The 18,241-nt window shown below is 32.7% G+C and overlaps 2 protein-coding genes across 2 annotated transcripts; one reads left to right on the forward strand and one right to left on the reverse strand.

The window, feature by feature from the left end:
* The first annotated feature begins 658 nt into the window (after window positions 1–658).
* On the forward strand, window positions 659–1,859 carry LOC125242416. The gene is made up of 2 exons (XM_048151227.1): window positions 659–696; window positions 830–1,859. The coding sequence occupies exons 1-2, from the start codon at window positions 691–693 to the stop codon at window positions 1,292–1,294; spliced, it is 471 nt and encodes a 156-aa protein (XP_048007184.1). The 5' UTR covers window positions 659–690; the 3' UTR covers window positions 1,295–1,859.
* An 11,706-nt stretch (window positions 1,860–13,565) lies between these two features.
* Window positions 13,566–15,590, reverse strand: LOC125242415. Its single transcript, XM_048151226.1, has 3 exons — window positions 15,553–15,590; window positions 14,296–15,419; window positions 13,566–13,712 (listed from the first exon to the last, which is right to left on the reverse strand). Exons 1-2 carry the CDS (start codon window positions 15,556–15,558, stop codon window positions 14,955–14,957), a joined length of 471 nt encoding a protein of 156 aa, XP_048007183.1. The 5' UTR covers window positions 15,559–15,590; the 3' UTR covers window positions 13,566–13,712; window positions 14,296–14,954.
* Between the last annotated feature and the right edge of the window lie 2,651 nt (window positions 15,591–18,241).

Here is an 18,241-nt window from a genome sequence, read left to right on the forward strand (position 1 = left end):
TTGTATCTGAATAAACCTCGGTAATTTTGTGAAGTTGCGTTTTTGCTTTATTTATTGTACCTTCTTTGAATAATTTACTTACCTATGTCTATTATTATTTTTTATGACTTGTGTATTGTTTAAGAGAATGCATACTTTCAATAAACTTGTTAAGACGTGAGAAACTGAGAACCGGTTAAAACATGTTTAAGGCTAATTCTATGTGAATAAAAATGTCTTTTGTGCATTTTTAAAGATAACATATATTTATTGTTTCCGTTTATTTGAATAATTCGGGTTTTGGGTAAAGAGATCCTTCGACGAACATGTCAAGGCATGATACTTTGTATTCATATTTAACAAAGAGCATTAACTGGTGTAAACATGTTTTAGACTAACGCACCGGTAATTCTTGTGACTTGAATTTTTTATTGTAACAACTTAGTTGCTTTATTATAGATGTTTATTGTATTGTAAAATGACAAAAAGTTTATTGTTTGCGTTCAGGTATAAGATGAACTGGTTGAAACAAGATTTATGGTACGTTCCCCTGCTCTCTACCATATTACGAGTATAAAAGCCAAAGAGAGTCGAGGCTGAATAAGTATTCCTGTAGAGGCAGCCTTCTGTACCAGAGCTCCTTGTATCTAGTGTGGTATATAGAGAAGTGGTGTGCGTTCAAAAGTGAAGTGTTTATAGACAGATCCAACAATGGACGTGAGTATGTTTTTAATTACTGTATCCTAGATAGAGCTTGTGTGTACTGTGTTTATTTATTTCTCTTCTGTTGTTTGTATTTAATCCACAATATTGTAAACAGTGTATTAATTATTGTTTTATATTGTTTCAGTTCTCTGAAAATACATTCAAGAACTATTACTACCCTGAAAATAAAGATGAATCAAGCGATGAAGAAGGTACAGCTGGTTTCAAAGTAAAACAGATCCTCGCAAAGAAACGTTCAGGAAATGATATCGATAGCTTTTTCGAACGTCCTAAAAAGCAGAGTAAGATCCTGAAACGGTCTTCGATTGTAAGCAAAAGTTCGGAGGACGGTGTTGCAAACTTATCATCGGGGCAAGACGACGGAGCATATGCATCCCATTTTATTAAAATTGAGATTTATGATGCACAAAAAATTAAAAAAATACCACCCATGGAACAATGGAAGCACGCGGACATCAGATTAAAATATTTTGCGTTGGAAGATGATGCAGAACTACAAAGTACGCGAAATATTATATATAACATTACAAAACAATTAGCTTCTAAGGATAGTTGTGTGAAATATTTTATAGACAATAAGAAACCGTGATATTTATAATTGTTAATGATAGTAGTAATCTTAAGTTATAGTGTTTAGGTATTCTTATCTTTCCTTATAGTAACTTGAATTCATTTTCCTTGTAAGAGATTCTTTTAAAATGTTTTGTAATTTCCGTATGTCATAAAACAATAAAAATGTTAAGAAATAAATAATATAATAGCTTGAGAAATTCGAAAAGTAACATTTTTAAATTGTATACAAAAGTATTAAGAGATAACAATAGCTTTTGTTATCTTTCCTAGTTACGAGTTAAGTAGCTCCATTTTTCTTTGTAAAAGATTATTTTGTATTATACCCAATTACAACACGTTATAATTAGGTGAATCCCTGGTGTTATCTTTCCTGTTAATGAGTAAAGACCATTTCGCTGTAAAAGATTATCTTGCATTGTATCGCAATACAACACGTTTTAATTTTGATAATTTTTATATGGAAAGTATTGCCAAACTGTTTATGACTTAAGTAAATTTCCTTGTAAGATATTCTTTTACATTGTTTCATGTTCCAAACAAAATAAATATGAACTAAAATTGTATCAAATGTCTGTAGTTTTATTAAGGTTACTATGTGAGGCTTAAAAATAAAAAACCTTATTACCAATACACGTATTTTTATTTATTTCACAAAAAAGGTCTTAAACATATTTCGTAATACTAGATCATTACATAAAGAATTATCAGAAAACAAGTTAAGCATATGTTTCATAGATTTTCCATGAAACTTAAAATACAAATAAACTAAACAATATTCACCACAAACAGAAGTGAAATGGTTTTGAAGTGATTTATTATTGTAAAACCACCGTCTCGTATTTCTATCTAGAAATGACTTATGATAACCAGAAGGTTTCCTGCCAAAGGAGTCAAAATATTCACCTACACCATTTACATCAATGTGTATAGCAACCCAGTGGGAACCCGGTTTTGAATCAGGGTCCAAATTACTGACAATAAAGGTAGGTAGATTAACCCGAATAGGTATTGTGTTGGCAGCAAAAACATTTGAATTAAACAATGGGTTTAGTTTCCTCATACAAAATTGAATTTCTTTAGTATCCATAGTTAAGTAACATATACAAATTATTGATGATCATGCAAACAATGATGAATTCCAAATAAAATAAATTAAAGAGAACGGGGTATTTATATGTTTCTTAACTATTGTAATCTACAGATACATCACGATTTTTATTTATTTCAATTATATTATCAAATTCTGCATACACAATACAATTAATGGTACTAGTTAGAGCGGAATCAAAACGTACTTCTATCCGAACGCTACCATGTCTAACAAGATTCCAGTGTGAAGTTGAATTAGCAGATAAATCAGGAGTTAAATCAAAACACAATAAACAATAACCTTGACCAAAATCTGTTCTGCTTATTCCATTACCCTCGTTATGGAAATGAATACCAGTTCCAGAAAATAGAGTGTGATATGCTGCTGCTATTGTACCAGAACTAAATGAAGGTTGTAATGTTTTAGAAGGAACTTCATGACCATCTACGAACAAACTAAATGAATTCATATTATAATGTTGAAAATTAAACGGATTTAATGCTAAATTACCATTAAAACCTGAATTTGATATAAATCCAATAATACATCTTTTAGGAATTTGTCCGAGAAATATATTATCTAATGTTTTACCCTGAACCCCCGTCGGTATTGTGAGAACCTTAACTTCTGCCCTCGTAATGGGGTACTTCGCAGTTGTTGTGGCTAATACTTTTTGATGGGCTAACAAAACACTAGGATTGATTCTCGTTCTCCTTACAATGAGGCTGGCATCCATTATTTGTACTTTGAATTTTTTATCTTGGTGGCAAATAAGATTGAATGATTCTTTTGAGCGAACTAACTTAATACGTAGTTCTACACCATTTATTAAGAATTTCTCTTGATTAAATATATCACCATGTAAATGACCAATCATTTCTACTTCCTTACTCTCCTTGATAAATTCCAGCCTTTTGTTAAACCCTTTGTTGTTAACGTCAACAGTATCCATATAGCCCGGCGTATCTTCATACCACAATCCACAAGTAAGATGAGTTGTTTTGGCTGCTGGTCCGTAGTTGAGAAGATTTTCCATATAAGCACGGTAGGCATATGTATTGTTTGGTGGTGATATGAGTTTTTGATTTAAATATACATCAAGTTGATTAAAAAGAGAATGTAACCAGTTATTGGTGGGCCCAACTGCAGCATCTGCTTTTAATTTAGTACCATCTTGGTTCAACACTTTAGCAGTAATGTGTATCATTGTGTGTGATAGATCTATGTAGTCATCACCTGATCCAGGTACTTGAAATTCGATTGGACCGTCATCGCTTAAAGATGAAATTGGTTTATAATGAATCCACTGTCCGCTTTCAATGCTTGTTTGAGTTGATGGAAGGGCAAATATATCTAATTCAGATTTCGCACACTCACATGAATGATTATGTAAAAATGACATTATTTAGTTTGAAAATATATCGTTATTTATATATTTTTTATTTTTTTTACTTCCTCTTCGTCGCGATGCTTTTAGAGCAATGAGCGGTTCCCTTCTTTTATTGAGCATTTTATACCCAGATCCTGACATAAGGGAATCAATTTTTTCATCGGCCTTTCTTTTCAGGTTTGCACTTGCTTCCTTGAATCGTGATCGTATGGAACTGTCTATAGGGCGAGCATTTACCATATCAGATAAGAGCCCAACTCCTGCTCCTAAAGTTTCTTTTCCAATGGTTTTTAAACCACTAGATAATAAAGGGAGTACGGATCTAAATAGTCCTCCCAAAAAACTGCCTATACCATGTCCTCTTTGATATGGAACTCCCTTATAGACAATTCCTACACCAGAGCCGGCTTGGTGTGAATAATAATGTTCGTAAGGACAAGAGGTTGATGATCTGTTATACATCATTTTACACGTTGAAAGTGTAGTTTCACGCAAGAAGACCCAAATTGAAATGGTACTCTGACACCGGTTGTTGTTCTTATATCTATTTCAATTGTATCAAACTCTCTTCGTAAAACTGGTACATAGTGAGCAGGTGAGAAAATATGTGTTTTATAAGCTCCATAAATGAACTTAGTTGGATCTAAAGGTATTATTCTAAGTAACGATGTTATAACATCTCCAACTACTTGTGGATGAATGATATCTGTATAAACAAATATTTGAGATGGTAAACCTAAATATAAATTTGCTGGGTTTTTTCCCAATGTGATTTGTTTAAAATTTGTTCTTGGTTTAAAACCCATTTGAAGACTTAGTATTGGGGTTGTTATGATAGAAGTGATATCTTTATTTGATGTTGTTACTCCTATCATTTTTGTTAGTTCATCATAACGAAATTTAACATTATTTTTTAACTGAGGGTTTTCATTAAACGCTTGAAGAAAGTGATCTATATTATCGTAAGTAGTGGCTGGTATATGAGTTTTTATATCCACAATTTTTGAAGTCTTGTCAGCAGGTGAAAACACTTTTTTCTTTAAATAAATTATGTTTTCATGCTCTTGTACATTATACATAGAACAAGGGTATTGAAATTCCACCAAACCAACTACCCATTCTCCATCCAATTTAATGGTCTTTGGTAATTTTGTTAAAAAATGTGCAGTCGTATTATCTGTGTAATAATCGGATGAACTATTACTTAACAAAGTTAAATAAAAGCTATTATCACTCATATTTTCTTTAAGCTTGATTCAGGTATCCAAGAATTAAATTTATTAGGATAACCTTGCCACTTCACTAGTATTTCCTTTCTGCCAGCAACTCGACGTGAACGTAATATTTTATCTATTTTATACTCGTTGGAGGGGAGGTAAGTTACTTTTTGTATTTCTTTTGAATAAAACGTTCCAATTATGCGTTCGCCTTCCAAATCCCTTAGTGTATAAACAATCCGAGGAGATCTTTTAATAATTGAATTAATTATAAATATTTCATCACTCCAATTACTTTCGTAACCTTTTTGAAATATATGTTTGTATTTAGTGATTCTAACATGATCTCCTACGTTTAGTTTTGCAGTTTCTGGTGAGCTTTGTCTATCTGTATTGCGATCATATAAATTACACCAAACAGTCATAATATTATTAGAGTTAACATCAACTGGACACATTTTTATGCTTGAATGATAGCTGTGGTTGTAAGAATAAAGAAGATCTTGTAGAACATTTATGTAATTATATGTATTCTTATGAGTGAAGTAACGCCACATTTTCGTTTTAAGAGTTCTCTGGAACCTTTCTACTATACTTGCTTTAATATCAGGGTTATTAGTGGTATAATAATTAATATGTTTACTTTTGAAATAATCTCTTACCACCTTTGAAACGAATTCCGTACCTTTATCAGATTGGATATGACGAGGAACTGAGTTGGCTTCAGTAAATATGCTTTCAAAACAATGTTTAACTGTTGCTGAATCCTTCTTCTTCATGGCTCTTGCAAAAGCATATTTACTGAATACATCGATAACACAAAGAATATATTTGTAACCATCATTAAATTGACTATATGTACTCATGTCACTCAAATCAGCTTGCCAAAGTTCATTAAAGTTAGATAGAATGTATCTATTTCTAGTAAACCGCCTATGAACAGGTTTATGTAGTGTATACGTGTCTTGAGATTGTAACCATTTTTTTACATCTTCTTTATTCATTTGACCTTTCATTTCCTTTGTTAAATTATTTAAACTGCTATAACCAGCGGGATGAGAGATATCATAGTAGATTCTGTTAATATCTAATAAGGAGTCCATCTTTCCCAATTTATAGTTTTTGCAGATGATTTTTGTACTCGTGTAGTAAGAGGAGTAGATGTGTTGTTTTCTTTATCTAACGAGGCTCGTGTTCTTATAGAAGTAGAGGGGGTAAAGGACTCAATCAAAGGAGTGTCATTAATAAATGCTAAATTTGTAGGATTACCTATGCATGACTTAGGAACTTTGATATCTTTTAAAAGTAAAGCAAACACTTCCCAGCCAATTGGTTTAGGACGTTTAAGACATCTAACCGTGTCGCTCACCAAATCAGTAATATTGCTATTTTGAATAGTCTGGTTGTTTATAACAACTTCACCAGTCTGCTTCCACCAAATTTTAGGTTTACTTAAAACAATGTAATCTAATAGCGTTCTAGCTTTTTTTTCATAAGATTTAGGTAATATCTCTATTATTTTTGATGGACTGATCGGCATTGATTCTTGATTTATTTCACCAGGTGTCGTGTTAAACAAAGATGGTGCAGCTATCTCAGTTACATCACCTTTCGCTGATTCCTTATATTCTGTCTCCTCCTTTTTGGGTATCTTTGAATTTATGATATCATTACTTTCTTTGTTGAATTGATCGAACCCCTCCATTACTATAGGTATCTTAAACGGTTTTCGATCTGTTTCAATAAAATGTAGAAACCGCTGCAATGCTTGAGAATAAAGCATCCATTTTTCACGATCGTTCATTTTACTTTTGAGAATTTTTTGCATCTCTTCATCTAGCCGAGATGAGGAATTTTCAGGAGGGTTCTCATTGCGTTTTAACTTTTCAATAAAGTCCGATTCAACTAATAACATTTTTTTCGTGTTTTCCATTTTGTTTATTTATGATAAAGAGTTAACTAAGGCACTTAGAACTGCCCCTAAAATAATAGGTAAAAAGGCACCTCCTTTTTGAATTATAACAGTTTTTCTTAATTTATGTTTACCTTTTGAAACTAATTTCCTTAATATGTCTTTGTACTTTTTTAACTTTGTTTTTTCCTTTTTTTCTAAAGGAATTTTCCCATTCAGAACGTTATAAATGCACTCGCATATAATGTTGATCTCTTCATCATCACAAGATTTAAGTAATGCAGTACGATATTTGGGTTTAAGCAAGTGCAATGCTTCTAATAAATGTTTATATGTGTTTACTCTTGCATGCATCATGTAGAACTGACTAAAATTTGTTGATTTTTATCATATTTAAATCCTTTTTTGGGTACATACACTATACAATGTCCGTCAAAAGGAAATATATTAGTTTTAAAACGACATATGTCATTTGTATTTTGTTTCAAATCAATCATAAGGTAACCGTGAGCATCCTTTGTAGCATCTTTGTAGGCTTCATCTACGAATTTTGAGTTTTCAGGATAAACTTGTCGTGACAAGTGTCGTATTTGGGTTTTATCTCTGGGGTTCTTAAAAAACACAATGTAGCTTGTGTTTAGTGAAATATCACGTTGACCTCTTCCTTGATGAAATATGTTTTGTGTTATATAAAAAACACTTAAATTTCTATGATGGCTACCTTTAGTAAAAATATCAACTATTCGTCCATCCGATTCTCTCATCAAATCATCTATTATTAGAAGTTTAGGTTTTTTTCCATCGAAAATCGAGAAATCTGGTATTCCTTGACTATAATTTACATTTTCTAGATTATAGAGAGGTTGCATTTCATCGTAACACCAAATAATTTCATCAAACTCTATACTACATATCTCTTTAGTATTATTCAAAAAATTTGAAACAAATTGTGTTTTACCACACCCACTGGGCCCTGCAACAATGGTAGTGAAAGGATGACAAAAATGAATCATTATTAATTTTCAGTGTTGATATGAAAACGAGTGGAGTTAGAATGATGCTATTCATAAAAACAGTAACTATTTAAACATTCTAGGTAGAATTGACTAAAGAAAAAAAAAAAAAAAAAAAAAAAAAACAAATTGCAGAAAAAAAACATTTATTTTTTATCTTATGTTTAAACTTTTTTTTTTAATCGAGTACGCTACCAGTGCTTCAAAAAAAAAATTATTGATGAGAAGAAGCACCGTAAGAAACTCATCAATACTCTTTTTTTTTTTCCAATTTTGAAATTTACAAATACATATACATTTAAAGCAACTTACATTTTTAACATGCATTCTTATAAAAGATAATAAAATAAACAAACATGACATGACATTCACATATATACAATTAATATCTTGAAAATACAGTGTACAAACAATAATTTGAAATCAAATGTTCTGTAAATCTATACGTTATAATATTAAAACTATTGTGGTATTTTATAATGTCCCCATGCAAGAGTATCATAGGAGTTTTCAATCAAATACCGTTTTGTGTCATCATGGGATAGTGATATTTTATTTATTTTTTGAGTATAAATCACATGTTTTAAAGATTTAAATCTCAGCATTTGAGCACGTTGCACACTTTTATCAAATAAACACGTCTTGTAATTATCCAGAGTAAACTTTTTGTGACACATACATTGACCCCTTTGGCTTTTGATAGAATACCATATTTGTTTGGGTTGTTGTCATTCTCATCATATTTTGCAATATCTAGAGCATACATTTTAGATCGCAAACCTACAAATTCTTTGAAAATCCTACCGTTGTTTTCATCTTTGAAAAATCCTAATCTTTTTTTATTTATTAACGGGAAATTATATTTATTGTTAGGGGGATAGTCAGATGTATCAAAATATGAATTAAGATCTGATTTTATATCTGCATAATAGTTTTCTGTAAAAATTTGGTATACTAAGCTATCAGTATCAGTATAAAGAAGCTTAAGATTCTCTGGGTATTTGGTTTTCATGTAGTCGTAATGAAAGTCGTACATTAATGTTTTCGATATATCTAATATACAAAATCCTAAATAAATTGGTTTATTATAAAAGATTTGAGTTTTTTTTAACTGAACGGCTGCTAAATTTTCAGAGAATATAGATAAACTGTGGAACTCAGGTTTTGCTATCAAAGACTGTACTCCCAGTGATTTTCCCCGTTTTTCCCAGTTGTTAACTAATTTAACATTTACACGCTTTGCCACATTCTCCATAGTTTTACCAAACACTGAGTTATTCATTAATTTAAAGAAGTCTTTTTCGAAATCAGATGATGCCCGCGATCGCATGTGGGTGTTCAAATCTATGTAACTTTTTAACCACTTAGATTGTTGAAATTTAAGAATGCGATGAATCTTACTTAACTTCAAACCATTTTTCAAACACTGCTTTAGATTCCTATAATGAATAACATAATTTATTTTTTTATTTAAATTAGGAATTAATTTTTTCTTTTGTATTACCCAAACAAACATTTTCAGGGCAGAATGGTAAATCTGAATGAGAGTCATGCAATTCATTAGGGTATTCCAAATCAACTTCCAAAATGTAACCATAATCAGCGTCATCAGATATATTGAAGTCTGTATCTACATTAACCCATTCAAATTTACCGGTAGGAAGACATTGTGACATAGCCCACCCATAAAGGTTATTCGCATCAAAGTACATAAGAAATGACGAAGGGATATTTTCATTATAATCTTCTAAAAACTTGTTATTTGCTTTCGCATGTCTATTACTACACTGCGATATACCCCCGAATATTTTTCGCTATGAAGGCCACTTTGTCAATATCAGTTAGTAATTCAAGTTTTATTTTTGTACTCCTTAACATTGCATCCCAACTTAACCCCGGTGCAGTGTAATAATGAGCTGGATCTAAACCATACGTGTCGATGCAAAGGTTTCTAAAATTTTCAAATATATCAGCTAGTAAGAGAACATCTGTTTTTAGGTATAAATCGGAATAATCACCCATGTTTTTGCATTGAAAATGGGACCAAACGTCTTTTGCGTGATTATAATCGTTTTCTGAAATGTGACTATCAGACAAAGAACTAAAGAATTTGTCTATGGAGGGAAGACAAGTTAATTTTAAACAATCATATGACGTCATGTATTCGTACGGATATACACCTTTCCGTAGTAGTCGTTTGAAATCCTCCGCGCGAGGAAAATTTAATTTTAATTCATGAAACTGTTCAGGTAACAAGTTTTTTGCTAGTTTGTCTAGACTACTAGACATAAATTTTAGTGAGTCGAGAAATCTTAGTTTGAGTGTGCGATTATTTATTCGCAAGCACTTAGAAAACGAAATATATTTCTCTTTGTTTTCTGGAATCAATTCAATGTTACCTTCAGCCAAACCAAGTCCATGCACAATAAAGTGACTGTCATAATTACTCAAATTATGGAAAAATACCGGTACAAAATTAGGGGCTCTGTATTTTTCAGAACAAAATTTATGTGCTACTCCCTCATACACTCCAGTATGATCATTGTAGGAAATAACAGAATCATCATTTAAAGGTCTATTACAAACGTAACATGCAGTACTCTGAGCAATGTGTACATTATTGGCATTGGTTAAAGGCAACGGAGTTTTTACAAAAGTATTTTTCCTGCAAATATCCTTTAAGTCTTTTTCCATGTACTTCATAAATACCTGTGTGCAATCTTTACCTTTATATGTTCTATACACTGACAACTTATCATCATACGAACACTTAATATAGTAACCAAAACTATATACCTCATGTTTTTGTATATTTGTCGTTGAAGATGGCATAGATTTAGATGATTGTGTTTCAATTGGTTTTCCAGTTGTAGTAGAATTATCTGACTGTGTTTCGATTGGGTTTAGAAAAGCCTCAAAATCAGCATAAATAACAAAAGGCACCCGCAGTTTACGCTCGTAGTTATCAAATGTGATTTGATTAGAGGGGACGATTTCATTAAACCAGTTTTTAATTGTTTTCTGTTCGGAAGGTAAATGCGTACACACATGAAAACAATCGTTTTTTTGATGATTTGTTAAATGGTCGCGAGATGTGAAATTACATAAACAACCATCACAAATATGTGCGGCGTGCTGTGTATTCGACAATTGTTTGGATACTAACCTAGATAAGTTTTTAATAAAGCAATAATGACCCTGTCTGTCTTTCGTTATGTATAATAAGTTCAAGTGCTTTTGTTTTCTACATTTTGTTAAGTGTAACGGTCCTACTACATCATGCTTTTTACTTTGTGAATTAAATTCAAGTCCAAAAACATTTATACTTATATCATTCATATTTTCAAATTTGTGGATATCCCCAATCTTAAGTGGGAAAGGTAAATTTTTAAAATTTAATTTATTTTTATGTTCTTTATAAGAATTAGTTTCATTTGCACGATGATTCGCGGGTGGATATAAACCTGACAAAATAGCCCACTTAAAACATTCATGATCTCTATTTTTAACATTGATAACCGCATTTTTGTTCTTAATATCCCGAGGCAGTTCAATAAAAGATGATCCACACAACGGATTAAATTTATTTACATTAACATCCAGGTAGTTGAATTTAACTAAACTCCACCCACTATCTTTTCTCTGAAAGTTAGATAATTTAGTTAATATATCTTGAACCACTATCTCGAATATATCATCTTTGTTACTACCAGAATCAATTATATTGTTACTTAATTGAAAATCAAAAGTGTTATTTATATGTTTACACTCTTGAGTGAAATCTGCATTAAGGATAAAGTTAACTTTTAACGCAAAATGATTAGCGAGGGAACGATCTAATAAAGCGAAGACCTTACGTTTGTTATCTTGTAAAATCACCTCGGGAACATATGGTTGATGAATATTTTCCTCGAATAGAACTCTGTAGGTAGCCACCCTATTCTTAAAAGCGTTTTCTATTAACTTTACGTTATCACATTCAAGATCTGCCTTTAAAACATTATTTTTGTGAATATTACTCCTCAAATGGTTTTGGTAATATCTTTTAGAAACAAACTTATTGCACACAGAACATTTGATTTCATCATTATTATTTGTACTCACAGTAATATTAGGTGCTGGTGCGGATGAGGTCGATGCTACAGGGGCAGGTGCTGGTGCAGCGGATGAGCTCGATGCTACAGGGGCAGGTGCTGGTGCAGCGGATGAGCTCGATGCTACAGGAGCAGGTGCTGGTGCAGCGGATGAGCTCGATGCTACAGGGGCAGGTGCTGGTGCAGCGGATGAGGTCGATGCTACAGGTTCAGAAGGTGCTGGGGTGTGGCGAGGTTTCTTTGTTACGACTTTTTCCACATCCAAAACTGCAGCGGTCCTCTTAATACCACGTCCTATTTGAGAAGATCTATAACAAAAAATAATAAACATAAACATCTTAATGTTAAATAATAATAAAAATGGTTGACTGATTGATACTAACTTAAATCATTTCGACACTGTCTACAATAAGCCTGCATTATCAAAACTCCATCAATTGCATCTATCGATTGATTATTTCCTTTAGATTTTTGAATGTGACCATCACATTTTTTTTTTTTTTTTTTTCTTTATTGAAAGAGCTTTGTCACTGAGTGACGATGTCGCTCTGTATGTACTACATTAAATAAGTATCATCGTCTACTTAAGCCTACATTTACAAGCTTATAAATTAACCTAGCAGCCTCTGACAGCGGCTGAGATAAGATGTAATTACAACCACCAATCTTAAAAAAGTTTTCCTCGTGAATCTCTCGCCGCACCGATTCGTTGCGGACACATTCCATCAAAATGTGATAAACATCTTCTTCTACATCGCACTCAGAACAATTCGGTGATGGGACCTTACGCATCAAGTGAGCAAATTTGTTTAATGGAATGTGTCCACTTCGAAGTCTCATAGCAAGTGTTGTTTCCAGGCGATTTAAATTACAATTATCAAACCAAATTGACCTCGGAAGTTGTGGCTGAACCGTTCTGTACCAAATCCCCTTTTCCCGTGATCTTTGGTCATAGAACTCGCTCCACATTTCATGACATCGAACTTTTGCCAGTCTTAGGCGATCAGAAAAAGTAGGAACATAATGAAAATCTACCCCGTCAGTACAAGCTTCTCTTGCCAGTATATCCACAATTTCGTTTTCTGTAATGCCAATATGGGATGGTATCCATTGCAGCTTGATCGTCTTTGACTGCTTACTTAAGGTCAATAATGTTTCCAAAACTGAGTAGGCTATCGGTGCTCCTCGAAACTTCGAGGTGCATCGAGCCAAATGTTGCAGAGAGCTTCTAGAGTCAGTCAAAATTACAAATTTGTCACCCTGTATTGATTGAATCAAAGATAATGCCTCTGCAATAGCAATCAGTTCTACTTGCATAATTGAAATATCACTGCATATTTTGAGTTTGATTGATGATTGAGCTTGAGGATCATACAATGCTGCACCAGCACAATCTTTGTCTTTAGAACCATCCGTGTATATTTGGTAAAATGAATTATAATTAGCATCTAGGTATTCAAGACAGACATGTTTCAGCTGGTTGCGACTGTAGGATTTTTTAGGTTTAGTTATACAATCCAAATGAGCTCGATGCTACAGGAGCAGGTGCTGGTGCAGCGGATGAGCTCGATGCTACAGGGGCAGGTGCTGGTGCAGCGGATGAGGTCGATGCTACAGGTTCAGAAGGTGCTGGGGTGTGGCGAGGTTTCTTTGTTACGACTTTTTCCACATCCAAAACTGCAGCGGTCCTCTTAATACCACGTCCTATTTGAGAAGATCTATAACAAAAAATAATAAACATAAACATCTTAATGTTAAATAATAATAAAAATGGTTGACTGATTGATACTAACTTAAATCATTTCGACACTGTCTACAATAAGCCTGCATTATCAAAACTCCATCAATTGCATCTATCGATTGATTATTTCCTTTAGATTTTTGAATGTGACCATCACATGGTGTATAATACGGTATAATATCCGAATCTTCCAGTAAGGTGTAAGGTAATTTATTTGCCATATACCACAACCTAATATTTCTATGAAAATGCTTCAAAATAAATTCTTTGTTCAATTCTTCAATATCATCACATGGCAAAGTGAGATCAATCAGAAAGGATGAATAAACCATGTTTTCTATTTGTTTAAAAGAATGATACAAAAGTCAAAGAAAAATCACGGTATCAAAACACTGAATGACGACATTGATGGGTAAACCGTTTATATAAGGAAACGTCCCCACTCTAACAATAAATTCAAGTTAAAACAAGTCGCGTGCACAACTTTTAGTTAGACAGGTATTGATACGATGTTATAAACATGTACAGACAAGAATATTTTCAATAAAATTAGTACTTACGCCTCTCGATGAAGTTGACTGACAAGTTGGGCAGCCTCACATAGTTCTTCATCTTCTTCTATTTCTTCACAGAGTCTCATAAGTTCAGGGTCATAGACATCACAGCTCAGAGAGTCCATTATGAAATGAGGTATCGTACAAGAAGGTCTTTCACTTAAATAGTTAAGAACAGGTATAAGGGTATATATTTTTAAAAGTGGGGACAACAACCTTTCCATATAAAAATTATCAAAATTAAAACGTGTTGTATTGCGATACAATGCAAGATAATCTTTTACAGCGAAATGGTCTTTACTCATTAACAGGAAAGATAACACCAGGGATTCACCTAATTATAACGTGTTGTAATTGGGTATAATACAAAATAATCTTTTACAAAGAAAAATGGAGCTACTTAACTCGTAACTAGGAAAGATAACAAAAGCTATTGTTATCTCTTAATACTTTTGTATACAATTTAAAAATGTTACTTTTCGAATTTCTCAAGCTATTATATTATTTATTTCTTAACATTTTTATTGTTTTATGACATACGGAAATTACAAAACATTTTAAAAGAATCTCTTACAAGGAAAATGAATTCAAGTTACTATAAGGAAAGATAAGAATACCTAAACACTATAACTTAAGATTACTACTATCATTAACAATTATAAATATCACGGTTTCTTATTGTCTATAAAATATTTCACACAACTATCCTTAGAAGCTAATTGTTTTGTAATGTTATATATAATATTTCGCGTACTTTGTAGTTCTGCATCATCTTCCAACGCAAAATATTTTAATCTGATGTCCGCGTGCTTCCATTGTTCCATGGGTGGTATTTTTTTAATTTTTTGTGCATCATAAATCTCAATTTTAATAAAATGGGATGCATATGCTCCGTCGTCTTGCCCCGATGATAAGTTTGCAACACCGTCCTCCGAACTTTTGCTTACAATCGAAGACCGTTTCAGGATCTTACTCTGCTTTTTAGGACGTTCGAAAAAGCTATCGATATCATTTCCTGAACGTTTCTTTGCGAGGATCTGTTTTACTTTGAAACCAGCTGTACCTTCTTCATCGCTTGATTCATCTTTATTTTCAGGGTAGTAATAGTTCTTGAATGTATTTTCAGAGAACTGAAACAATATAAAACAATAATTAATACACTGTTTACAATATTGTGGATTAAATACAAACAACAGAAGAGAAATAAATAAACACAGTACACACAAGCTCTATCTAGGATACAGTAATTAAAAACATACTCACGTCCATTGTTGGATCTGTCTATAAACACTTCACTTTTGAACGCACACCACTTCTCTATATACCACACTAGATACAAGGAGCTCTGGTACAGAAGGCTGCCTCTACAGGAATACTTATTCAGCCTCGACTCTCTTTGGCTTTTATACTCGTAATATGGTAGAGAGCAGGGGAACGTACCATAAATCTTGTTTCAACCAGTTCATCTTATACCTGAACGCAAACAATAAACTTTTTGTCATTTTACAATACAATAAACATCTATAATAAAGCAACTAAGTTGTTACAATAAAAAATTCAAGTCACAAGAATTACCGGTGCGTTAGTCTAAAACATGTTTACACCAGTTAATGCTCTTTGTTAAATATGAATACAAAGTATCATGCCTTGACATGTTCGTCGAAGGATCTCTTTACCCAAAACCCGAATTATTCAAATAAACGGAAACAATAAATATATGTTATCTTTAAAAATGCACAAAAGACATTTTTATTCACATAGAATTAGCCTTAAACATGTTTTAACCGGTTCTCAGTTTCTCACGTCTTAACAAGTTTATTGAAAGTATGCATTCTCTTAAACAATACACAAGTCATAAAAAATAATAATAGACATAGGTAAGTAAATTATTCAAAGAAGGTACAATAAATAAAGCAAAAACGCAACTTCACAAAATTACCGAGGTTTATTCAGATACAAAACATTGAAATATATGTAAAAAAAAAAGTTTGATAAGATGGGAAATTAACTTTTATTAAGACGTAATCAAAAAATTGACTTATTAATCATATGTACAAATTTGGTAATACAACAAAGAGATGTATGATAGAAATAGGTATAAGATATCATAAATATTCGAGAAAAAGAAAGATACGCTAGATAGGATCGTTAAGTTTAGGTATTTGGATAAACTTAAATGTAACTCAGAAGTTCTTAAGTTAAAACGTAATTATAATACATTTCATAAATACCTACATTTATAGAAATAAAAGTAAAAGTAGGTGAAACTCAGTTAGGTTTCATAAAGGTAAGTCTAGACTACTTAGGTTAACTAAGAGTAGGTTTTAATTAAATTTGGTTAGGTTACGAATGGAAAAGTTAGGTATTTTAATTAGGTTAGGTTAGGTTAGAATCGCAATCCATATGATCACAAAGTTATACTAAAAATAATTATAAAATACCTATCAGTATGACACACAAGGAAAAGGTGTGCATGACACTGCCAGGTAGCTGGGTAGGGTAACAATGGTCTAGCGCCGAGTCCAGATCGAACAATAGAAAGGGTCGGTAATCCTTTTGTGACCGTCGTGCACAAGGTGTATTGTGTAAAGAACGTATTCTGTAAATACTAGAAGGAGGCTTCTGAGAGCGTCGAGACCCAGCGCAATGAATCTAAATGGGGGGCTATTAGTTTTTTTTAGGTTCAGTAAGGCCATGGATGGGCGGTGGTGGGGTCCTGGGAGCAGGCCCCAGACCCGGGTCCGTATCGGGGGTACCCTACTACTTACAAATGAAAAAAAATTTGAACAAGTTCTAAAAGGAAAAAGACAGAAATGAATTTCTTTATACCTGTCCAACTCGCTTACACAATTTTAAACGTTTAGTAACTACTTGCAGCGGCAGTGAGTGAAATTCGTAATCTGAGTTTTTTTCTCTTAAGTCCGACTTACGCTTGACTGTAGATTTCTAATAGGTTTTCCTGTAATCTACAGGGAGAGGGCTATCTCGTGTATTTTTTTGAAAATTTTACGCTAAAGGGTTCCGTTTTTCCTCTTTGAGGTACGGAAAAAAAACATAAAATCGAGATGTAGTTCTTGATCTTGCTGTCGTTCCTCCTCCAAAACTTAACCAATTTTAACGAAATTAAAATATTTAAATCAAGAAAAACCCTTCAGTCTTGGTCGGCGTCGTCGTTATTATATTATGCTCATATTATTTATTATTTAATTTGTATATTGGTTCAAAGCAAGAGCGGATTAAGTAAGACCAATCTATTGTTTTTTTACTCACAGAAAAACGATTTTACATCTTGGCACTCCTTTAGCTCTTCAGTATGGGCCCTTTTTCCGACTTTTAATCATAGGTATCGCACAAAACAATGTAACACATTGTGTTATTCAATTTCACATAGTTACTTCCAAGGACGAGCAACAATGGTCTTTATTTTGTCTCTCCAGACCAGATAAGTGTAACTGTATTTGGATCTTAATGGTTCTTTTGTTTAAGAAACAATCACATTTTGTACTTATTTAAGAATCTCAAGGTCTATTTGCTTCGTTTGATGTGAATTTTCATGTGTGCTTCTTGAACTGCTTCATTTGTTGGGTTACAATAGGTACTATCATCTTAACTCACGTGATTTTTTTTTCATAAAAGGCGCTCTAAGTTGCTGCTACATAAAATTAATCAAACATTACAATCCTCCGCTATGTAGGCATAGGCATGCACTGTTACTGAAAGTGACTTAGAGATTCGCATGCACAAGCTCGTAGCTACCTGCTGGAAGCACGAAACTGTAGGAGCTCAAACTATTTAGTATTTATTCTACCCAATACAGCTTAATGTGATTATTCTATTTTTTCGAGCAGTCCTGCAAAGTTTGAGTATCGTTGAACAATGACTCATGCGAGAATCGGAAAATACGCCACATTAACATCATAAACAATTCTGTCGAACGTACGGGTACTACTTA

The sequence above is a fragment of the Leguminivora glycinivorella genome, chromosome 2 (genome assembly GCF_023078275.1).
Source record: "Leguminivora glycinivorella isolate SPB_JAAS2020 chromosome 2, LegGlyc_1.1, whole genome shotgun sequence".
Taxonomy (NCBI): Eukaryota; Metazoa; Arthropoda; class Insecta; order Lepidoptera; family Tortricidae; genus Leguminivora; species Leguminivora glycinivorella.